Genomic DNA, 10,860 nt, shown 5'->3' with positions numbered 1-10,860 from the left:
ATATAAATGACCTTGACCAAGATAACAGTAGTCCTGCATATTTAATATCAAAACAATGGACTTGAGTCATGATACGTTTGGTACATGTTTTAGAACAGTAGTGTCAATCTTTATGTAATTACCTGTATAAAATTGTGTAAAGGTTGAAGGTCAACTGGAGTTTTGGGTTGAGGTCAAGCACCGACATGGGCCATAACGGAGAAACAAAATTAGAAAATGTTCTTATCAGGCTTATTATCTTGATATTAAACCTGTCGTTAATGGGCTGAAGCATTTTTTTATAAAGCTGTAAAATGACCTTGACTCACTTTCATTATCACAAAATCACAAAAGAAATAAGTTTGACCAACATTCAACTTACAAAAATGGTTCAGTGGTTCAGCTCATCAAGTTTTCAAATAAATGTGCTAAACACTAACCATACAGGTGAGCATTGAAGTAAAATGTCATTTCTGTGTGTGACTAATCCCATTAAATCTGAATTCAGGAATATATTTCTGTCAATCCTATCAATACTCATATGGTATCTGTTTATGCATGTTCCCATGATTTCCAGACCAATCCTCACAAATTAAAGTTTATCGCAGCTGTCATCAGCAAACACATGCTTGACTTATCTTTTCAATATCTTCAGAAATTATGATAATACATGTACAAACACTTGTCATGTAGTTGACCTTTGATATCCTGAATGAAATGCCCCACCTTGAGCTGCTTCCTTCCCGATACATGCCAGCAATTCCTGTATAATCGAGTTAGGAATGTTTTCATTCAAGTAATACACTTGCCCGAAGGACAAACTGCACATTTGAGTTCATGCTATGGCATGGCATCTTCATCAACTTTTCTTTTAAAAGTCTACACCAGTATTTAATTCCCAAAAGCTGAAGAAAGTTTTTACTAATCTTGGCATGTCGAATCATTGGTGGACCACAGGAATTTAATTTTGTATAAATGAAGGGTGTAGCCTTCTTGGCAAAATGGGGGATAAAGGGATTTTTTTCTTTAAAAGACTACTTTTTAAAAAGAGGTGAAGGAATTTGAACCTTTTACACAGAAAATCCCTGGGCCATGATCATTTGTGAGAGTATAACTGAAGAGTGTTGTCTCCAATGATTTAAAAGGGTTGAAACCCAAATAGGCGAGGTAAATCTGCTTCTTAACTCATTCACCCCTGAAATTTCATACTGAACTATTCCAACCTTTGAATTGGAAGAGTTCAAATGTGTCTTCAGGGGTGAATGAGTTAATATGTATGGGTGAAGCCATTTAGACCTAACTTGGCTTGAAGCATCCCTGGTACAAAAACAAATTCAACGTTATATACTGGTAAATGAAGGGTGTGGTCCCCTGGGGGCATATTAAGGATGAGGTTTAAAAGAGAAATAAAAAAATTATGTTTAAACCTGAAGTAATGGTGATCCAAGAGACTTTGACCAAATTTAGCACAAACCATCCCCAGGCCTTGGGTACTCAATGTTGATTAATGAAAGGTATGGCTCTCAATCAGAGAAGATATGCTTGGCTAATTAGGAGAAATTCAGATTTTTTTTTTTTAAGACAAAAATAATTACCATGGAGACATTTCAACTTCCTCTCTCCAGATCACAAGAAAATAGGAATGCAATAAGACATCTTGTCAGATGTAGTTCCTTGTGCATATATGTTGCTTATAATGAAGAGGAATATATCCAACCTTTGATAACTGTGATATACTTGTGTCCAATTAAGCAACTTTAATACTGTACGTTAGTCTTCCGAATAAACTCATGGAAAGGCTGAATTTCCCGTACCGAAATCTGGTCTTGTAACCATTGTCGAAGTCATGGCCTCTTCATCTGTTTTTGATACCAAGGTTTGTCCAGAGCATAGCTTCCTGTCCATGTCACTGATGATCACTATACTTCATATACTTATGCATTTTTAGAAGACAAAGTGTCCCATACTGAAATCGGGGCCTGTATTCATGAAACCGTTATTATACTGATTTAATGCTCAGAAATATACAGAACTATGGCCCTTTGTACATCTTTTGACAACTGATACCAGTTTGTCTAGAGAATAACATCTTTGCCATTCCACCTATATTCACCTAATTCTCTAAATTAATAGACTTTAAATATTGGGAAGTGTTGTAGTTCAAATGAATGTCTCATGCTTCACTATATATAATGTTAAGGTCCCTTGTTAAAAAAATATTTATAAAAAAAAAACTATATATAGAGTTAAGGCCCCTTGTTCCTTTTATTCATTAAAAAGACTATACATCAAGTTAAGGCCCCTTGTTCATTTTATTCATCAAAAAGACTATACATCAAGTTAAGGCCCCTTGTTCATTTTTCATACAAAAGATTGTCTGCAGCATATTTATCTTGCTATTTCACTTATGAGAACCAAACTTGCTGTTTGTGTTTATTAAGAAAAAGCAGAATGTTGTGCACCATCTTCCATTTGTGTATATTTCTAAACATCAATCACTGAACATGATACAGATCTACATGGATACTACATGGTATGTAATAGGTGTATATTGTCCACTACCTCGGTACTCCTGGTGGAGTTCCAGAGGAAGTGTTTTATTAACTGCTTTTCTACTGTAACAGATTTAGTTAAGATGTAGACTTGTATATAGCATGATCTGGATTATTCAGTATGTTCATATGGGGTCAAGAAGACTAAGCACAAGCTCCTATATATGTACATACACCGAAAACTTCTCCAACAAATGGACAATTGATTTAAAATAATCGTGTTCATGTAATTTTGTTGGTGTCCAAACTGGATTTGATAAAAAAAAAATACCATTTCACCACTGTACTGCTCATATCACTTTTATGTTGAAGCCTTGCTCTTCCTTTCTTCACAAACCACATCATAGATATCACAATTCACTATATCAGACCCTAATAAATGTCAGCCCTGCTCAAGTTTTAGAATTGTTAAGATAAGAAGGCCAAATTGGCTCAAGCATTGTTTTAACTAGGTTAGCATTCTTGAAATTTCAAGGTCATACATTTCCTTATGTTCTCCTTTTAATTTTTAAAAGCTATACCCAAGATTTTTTTTATTAATTCAAGACATTTTATTATTTCAAAACAAAAGGATCTGACAACAGGCAAAGCCTATATAAGTCTTTCCAAAAACTTTAAGTGGATGTAGAAAATATGTAGACATTTGACCTTATACTGAAACCTTGGCCTTGGACTCAAGCACATGAAACTGTATGTGTCACATGGCCTTGTGGTGTTACAAGTGTCTGAAGCTTGTGTTATATATCTGTAGTATTGTGGAAGTTGAGGCCCACACCAGGAAAGTGCTGTATGTAAACAAATGTTGGTAGCACCTTATATACCTAAAAATATTTTCATGTGTGGGCACAAAAATTGGTTTCAGTCATTCAGAGTGGTGATTGGAAATCGGTTTAAAACCATGATCAATCATCAGTTTGTAATCGGAGGTAGTAAACTGATTGATGATCAGTTGTATAATCAGTTGATCATTGTATGGGACTGAATACCCAAATAAAGTGACAGTTACATCAATAGATAGAGTTGTTAACTATACATTAGGTGTCCTTTTTTACAATGGATGGATATCAAACTTTTATAATGGATGGATATCAAACAGTTTTGATTTTTTTCTACATTACCATCATCCATATCACAAAAATCGTAAGAATAAATGTATTTCAATGCATACTTTACAGTGTATACATTTGACACTTTGAGATCAATAATGAACTGATTATGGAATTTTTAAAAGATTAACGGAATCAGAAAGGGCAAAGCGATCAACTATTGATTATAACCGATCATCAGCACAGAAAGAGGTACCTGTATATGTCAACAGTTCAGAGTTCCCCTGTCTACAGGGTATTTTGATCGATACAACCAAGAAAAACAAAACAAAGTAATGTTTTATAACCTTTTCTTTATAATCTCTTTCCAGTTGTCGGTTAAACCACATGTACATGTATAACCTATACCAGTACATACAGATTCTATGTACAACCTGTACAGATCACAGCGCACTTATAACACCATCTTCCCCTCCTTTGCTATGATATTTATACACATATACACAAAGATTTATGTAATGTGTATGCCAGGAGTACTAAGTTTAAGATTTAATGCTTTTAACTCATTCACCCCTGAAGAGACATTTGAACTCTTCCAATTCAAAGGCTGGACTAGTTCATTATGAAATTCAGGGGTGAATATGTTAAATCCTATTTAGATGAATTAATAAAGTAGATCCAGCTAAATTTTGCTATTTGACATTATTCTTATATAACAAGGAAAAATGATATAATGAGCATTTTTAAGTAACATTTTTATCAGATATGGAAAACCAAAAACTGGAAAAATATGTCTGACTTGATAAAGTATGATAATTTCCTGTTTTATTTGCTGTGTCCCTATATAGAGTTCCCACTTCATTCCCTCTCAGTCGCATGTACCTGTACACCAACAACTTACAATGTCATAAATAAATTACTCATAACCTACTTTAAATTATGTACAGTATACACCTCAATGAGGTGATATACAAGTCTAAAGGTATTATTTGTGTACACAGTACTTTAAATATTTACAAATTAAAGATAAATTTGATGATATTGATAATGAACACTCAATCATACATGCTGATGTTTCATTCATATTTCAAACTCATTAACTTACACACATTCACAAAACATTCAATCATGCATTAAAAGTTGTTCCCAGCTAAAATGGAAATGATCACGAAAAAACAGGACATTTCATAGCATAAAATCAAATTCATTATCCCTGTTTATTTACTCATTGCACAGTTCTGAAAATGTTCTCACATAACTTCAATGTCAATTGTGTCCTGTGTAAGACTCATTTACTAATTAGCTTTCTGCAAAACCAGAAATGTAGGTCCTTGATATGTTTTCCTAGAAATCAAATGACCACTTCCAACAAAATGAAATATTTTGAAAGAAAAAATTCATGTATATATCTTACAGATTTGTTTTAAGGACAACACTTAATTTGGAAAAAAGAAGTTTTCAAATTGATCACTGGCACGAAACATTGTCCTTTGCTATCTAGATGATAGCACATCTTTAAGAATTTCACTTGAAGTGTTTATAGGTGTGCTATGTGCTGTTATTGGCGTGAACACGCCTAGCGTTGGCGACATGGGAGCGGAGGACATGAGGATATGAGAGTCGTAAGAGGCTGTACTGGTTCCTGTCTGTCCTGGCATGGCCACATGTCTGGGCGCAGTAAAGGGGTTGTAGGCCGCCTTGTCCTTGTGTCTCTGCACATCAAGGACCATCTCCTCTGCAGGGAGGCGAAGACTAGGAGGGGGAGGCGTTGATTCCTTCTCCAAGAACTTTACAAACAACTCAGAAAATGACTGAAAAAGATTGAAGAAATATCCAATGAAAAGAAGTTATTAACAAGATATGTTCTAACCCTTGATGATGATCCAGCAATTTATAAAACAATGTCATTTTCTTCTTTTTACCGATGTTTGAATATTTATCATTTTTTTTTGTTTTACTGAATTTTTAAGAACCTCTACATTTCCTTTTCTCCAAAAAGTTATTTTCTTCACATGTATCACAAAAACTTGTTTCATAAAAGTGACCTACTTTATCTGCCCGTGGTGTTGACATGTTTAGTCTCTGAGGTGTGTGGACAGATGAAGACACTGGGGAGGGCGAGCCAGCTCCTCCACCAAACCTTAGGAACCCTGGTATCCAGCCTTTATTCAGAACATTTATCTGTAAACAACAATTTCAAAGCAGTTTTAGTTCTGACAGGCAGAATAACAAGCTAATCTGCTATAATTGTAAATTTGACTTCTTTCACTCCCAAGATTTTTATATTTTCAATTTATCACATTAAAAACAACAACATGAAAGAATAGTAGAATTCACTGCATAAATGTATCCTCCACACATTGTTATTCAGTTTTTTTACACAGTTTCCATGGCCATCACCTCTATACAGCCTATTAGAGTAGCTACCTTCTCGAAGTCTGTGGGCGTGAAACTCAACACACCGCCGATTGCCTTGAGGACTTGATACTGTTGATCCTTAGGTGTCGTGAAGTATCCCAGGAATAGGTTCCTTATCACAACCCTGCAGGAAATTTAGTTATGGATACATGAACGGTTTGTACAACATGGTAAGACTAAACTTGGTCAGTACATACACCTATACAAAATTCATCAACACCCTGAAAAAAATATACCGGTAGTACTGTGTTTTAATTTATGAAACAGAGACACATTTGTCTTGATATCAAAGGCGTAACGATAAAGCCACACTTGTTACTTTACTGTAAATATTCAGGAACTGTTAACAGAGTTAAACAAAGGAGAGCCCTACAGAAATGGAATAAGTAACTATAAACAGAATTTAAGCCCCTCAAATATTGACTTTATAGTACATGTGATTTGAAATTTATCCATCACAAATAAATACGGTTCAGGATAGATCTACTACTTTGTTATATAGGTCTATTTAAGACACTCACTTTTCAACTTTAGACTCTCGGATCGTTTGTAGTTCAGATATCTGCTCCTCTGCAGCCTTTAGTGTGGTCTCTCGTAGTTGAACTGTAATGTTACACAGAGATTGAGATAGTGTTACGGTAATGTACATATAACAAAGTACACATTCTGACAATATCTGAAATATATGTAACAAGTAATGTAATACTTATATCAATATCTACAAGTATTCATAGTGTTAAATGTGGTATCATGCTGTTGTTATCATGGAGGTTAAGAACAGACAGTAAGTAAAAGTTAATACTAAAAGGCATTCCCACGTTAATATGATATACATATATGAATTAATTCTGTGAACACAATAAACATTTTCTGCAAACGTTAGTACAAGAAAAAGATAAGAAATGAGGAACTTTATCTGTCAACACTTGCGCAAGAAACAATTAATAACATTTACTTCAAATTTTAAAATCAAACAGTCTTTCAACAGAAACTAGTGAAAAGATTCTACAGAGTGTTGATCACATTACAGTTAAGATTTCAGTATTTTTCTGTGATAACCAAATTGAATATACCAGTATGTCTACAATTTCAATATCATAACAGTTTATAGAGAACTGGGGCATACATGTACAGGTCTGCAAATATTATTAAAGAAAAGGTAGCCTGTCCATCTGGTTGGTGGGTCGATGGCGCTCTGAAGTGCTGGAGCTACAAACTAAGAATACCACAAAAGGTACTGATACGTGCAATCTTCAGTACCTGATGTAATACTCACAGATGGTACTCCTTCATGCTCATGCTCACACGGTCCGCACTGCAGCCATAGGGCGAAATGCAGTAACATAATCATTCTGTTACCTCTCAAGAGGGTCTATACTACAGCAGGATACATCTATTGGAAATGAGGACCTCTCAACAGGTCTTACAGCCATTCACACAATGCAATCAGGCAAGGACATAGATGGAGAGAAATTGTATCACCCAACGTTATCAACATGTAAATATTAGATATATATAATTCCTGAAATAAAATCTTAATCCTCACATTTAAAAGAATTGTTATAGAAATATGATTTACTCAAGAAAAATAATTAGTGAGGAAAAAAATACAAACATAAATGAATCAGAAGCACCTGTTCCCCATTCATGTCATGCTGGTTACCACGGATACTGCAGGTGGAGATGCAGCATGCTGAGTTATAGTGTTATGTGTCCGGTGTTATTCTGTATTAGTGCTCGTTACCAGACGCTGGGTGAACCAGGAAGTATTTGTGTAGTCTCGGCTAGTAACTTGAGGCCTGAAATATCACTCAGAATTACCAGCTGAGATTAGACAAACACCAACATTATTGGCAGCTGCAAGGCAGGACAAGAGATCAACGCAGAAACCATGCACTATTTCAGTCACAAAGTCACCAGATCACGCAGGGCAACTCTCTCAGGGAAGCTCGCAATACTATCACTGTACTATGCCTACCCGGTCTACACTAGGGATCCAAGTATATATTGAAGATATCTTTTAAAATTTCCCATATGATATGAAAATTCCTTGTACATACTGACATGTTCAAGTCAAGGTAATACTTTACTGATAATGGAGAAGCTTTCGTATAGTGTATATGGTTCTCTGTTTATAAGTCAGCTTTTGTTAAGACATGGAAAGCAATGTGCAAGACAGGATAGCATGTTAGGTGCAGAAAAGACAAACACACATAAAAATGAAATGGCGAGTTATATACTAGAATTTCACAAGCAGAAGAGAGCATTTATGACTCAATGTATAGATTGTATTTGGATACTTTTTTGTCCAAAATCATTTAAATAAAAATATCACATAGTACATTTAATTAGTAAATATACTAGCTTCATCTTATTCATAACAGACTCTACACATAAGGATGTCATCAAACAGATGTCTCAACTCAACCTATGTTTACTTAGGTCTCTGTATTTACCATACTGAGCTCTTTTGAAAACATAAACTGTACATTTCAGTTTATTTTTTTTACTAATTTTCCCCATCTTTATGTATTATTATCACATTGAGGACTGATTTAGCAGGATCTACAAGCAAATTCCTGTGCCCCCCTGGGCACACTAAGCAAAGAGACTACAGGGAGGGATAGAGACCACTGCCGTTCTGCCCTGGACCGTTCCCCAACTGTTTGGGTAATATCTGCCAGCATCCTGAGGAGTACTGCCTCATCTCAGGATTACCAGCTGATATTAGACAACCAACTGGTCGTGTCAATCTCCTCGACATTATCAACAAGCCAAACAGTGTTTGTACTAGACAAAGCAAGATTTGGGAATTTAAAAACAAAAAAGCAAATGCTGTTTATCGAAAGAATTTTTCTTTTAAAAAAGCAGAAGGCAGAAAATAGCAAATTCAAATCGGAAAATCAAACAAAAGCCAGGAGAAGAGTAAAGCAAACTCTTTGTTTCAATAGAAAACAACACTTGGTTTGGACAGGGCAGTCAGCAGGTCTGGGTCGGAGAGAGGTTTTGATGCGGGGAAGGTAAAGGTCAATACTGTTTATGCTTCATATAAAGCAACATTAGGTTCTTTTTCACAATTATTTTTTAATTTGATTACTATGTACATGGATGTGTTACTTGGTATACCAACGATTCACTAAAAGAGTCTCATCACTTTGCATTACACTGTCATACTTTTGGAGATTATAAATGTATTTTAACACTTTGCATTATATTGTAGAACTTTTGGAGATTATTAAAGTATTTTTAGGCTTAACATATATACTAAAGATATAAAGATGCAGAAACGAATGCATGCTTAGCCTAATACAGTGTATATTATTTCCTTATCATCCAGCCAGCCATGCTTAAACAGCATGCTTCATAGGCAGACAATGAAGCTTAAAAAAAATATATTAGGCCATTAAAAATTCCTGAACACCTGATAATTATTGCATTTGGAGCATTAGCCTATTATAGTAGCTTCCTAAAATGCTTACATATTTTACATTCATTGCAGCTAGGCTAATATTATTGATTATATCCAGTGAAATAGCTGCAGAAATTGCCTACACCCAATGAGATTGCCCATATCAGTGCTGTGTGCAATATATTGTCATGTGTTAGAAAGGAAATGTTAGTGGAAAGCACACTACCTTCCTCCTTCAGGGCCGCCAGAGCTTCATCCTTTTTGTCCAGCTGTTCCATCAGACGAGCAGCAGCTTCCAGTCCATCCTCTGCCTCTGAAAGACTCTCCTGCAAACAAGAGATTGAGTGACCATTTGAAATTTAATTTATAAAGATATTGCAGGTCTTTTAACTGAATATGTGCTATCTAATTAAAATGAAATTGTTTTTATACCTTTATATTTTGAAGTTCAACAATGTTTTCATAGGCAAAATCATTCCTTTTCATAAATATACCTTAGTCTGGGTTAATTCTTTCTGTAGTTGAACTTTAGAATTCTGGAGAGAAGAATTTTCCCTTAGGTAGTGCTCAACCTCGGTGGCCACTAAAGCTTCCTTTTCTGAAAAGCAAGGTGTTTTGAAAATGATAAAACAAACAAATCATCTGAAACTGTTAGTGACACTCCCACTACAATACTTTCTGCTTACTTATTGATGAAGCCAATGTTTAACCTCTTCTGATTTCAGAAAACGTCTGTACTGCTTAGAATAAATGACAAATTCTGCAAAGATTTCTTATTCCACAGTATTTAGATTCAGATAATAGTGACACAGTATATTATTTTTTTTGCTTACTTTTTTTTTCAATAATGTTCTTTGTAGAATGAAACTGACCTTGCTGAAACTGCTCGAGGACCATCTGTAGATTTGCGAGAGACATGCTGTACTGCTGACATTGGTCCTGTAAAGCAGAGATCTGTAGATAGGCTTGGTCCCGTTGTGTAGCCGCCGCCATCAGCTGCTGGTGGAGGCTGCCAACTTGTAGACTGGCTTGTTGGCTGCACAAAATTAAATATATGACATTGTACATGAAGGGTTATGTGACATAATCTACACTTGCTACATCTCCAGTTTCGGTGGGTATTCCTTACTACTGACTGTACTTACATAATTCCTTTGATTTTTTTTTCTAATGTTGTTTAACTTCTGGGGTAAAAGTTTTATGTTTCTTATCTGCATAACTTGCATAAGCCTGAGCTCACAAATTGTTTCCTGTCAAAACAAATGTTGTTCACTTATTTTACCCAAACATATTACTTGTAAAATGTCTAGAAGAGCAGCTTACCTTGCATTTTCTACTGCGGAGGATGATGAAATCAGTGATTCCTCTGCCCCTGCCAGTCGGTTCCTAAGATCTTTCTCCCTTTCCTCCGCTTCTAGAGCTTCCTTTGTGTAGCTTTCTTCCACCTAGAACATTG

General features: G+C 35.3%; 1 protein-coding gene across 11 annotated transcripts in view; it reads right to left on the bottom strand.

Moving 5' to 3' along the window:
• Nucleotides 1–3,913: 3,913 nt before the first annotated feature.
• The window catches only part of LOC110466062 (thyroid receptor-interacting protein 11-like), a 47,390-nt gene continuing 40,443 nt past the window's right edge, over nt 3,914–10,860 (bottom strand). For all 11 annotated transcript variants that reach the window (XM_021522325.1, XM_021522329.1, XM_021522327.1 and 8 more), the window contains 8 exons: nt 10,728–10,849; nt 10,277–10,440; nt 9,899–10,002; nt 9,631–9,730; nt 6,517–6,598; nt 6,005–6,119; nt 5,627–5,758; nt 3,914–5,388 (listed from right to left, as the gene is read on the bottom strand). In XM_021522325.1, coding sequence (XP_021378000.1) covers nt 5,071–5,388; nt 5,627–5,758; nt 6,005–6,119; nt 6,517–6,598; nt 9,631–9,730; nt 9,899–10,002; nt 10,277–10,440; nt 10,728–10,849 — 1,137 coding nt within the window. In that variant the 3' untranslated portion in view covers nt 3,914–5,070. The remainder of the gene's footprint in view (nt 5,389–5,626; nt 5,759–6,004; nt 6,120–6,516; nt 6,599–9,630; nt 9,731–9,898; nt 10,003–10,276; nt 10,441–10,727; nt 10,850–10,860) is intronic.

This window comes from Mizuhopecten yessoensis, unplaced genomic scaffold (assembly GCF_002113885.1).
Source record: "Mizuhopecten yessoensis strain PY_sf001 unplaced genomic scaffold, ASM211388v2 scaffold11115, whole genome shotgun sequence".
Classification (NCBI taxonomy): Eukaryota; Metazoa; Mollusca; class Bivalvia; order Pectinida; family Pectinidae; genus Mizuhopecten; species Mizuhopecten yessoensis.
Note: the sequence above shows the minus strand (reverse complement) of the source record. Positions and strands in the feature narration are given on the sequence as shown.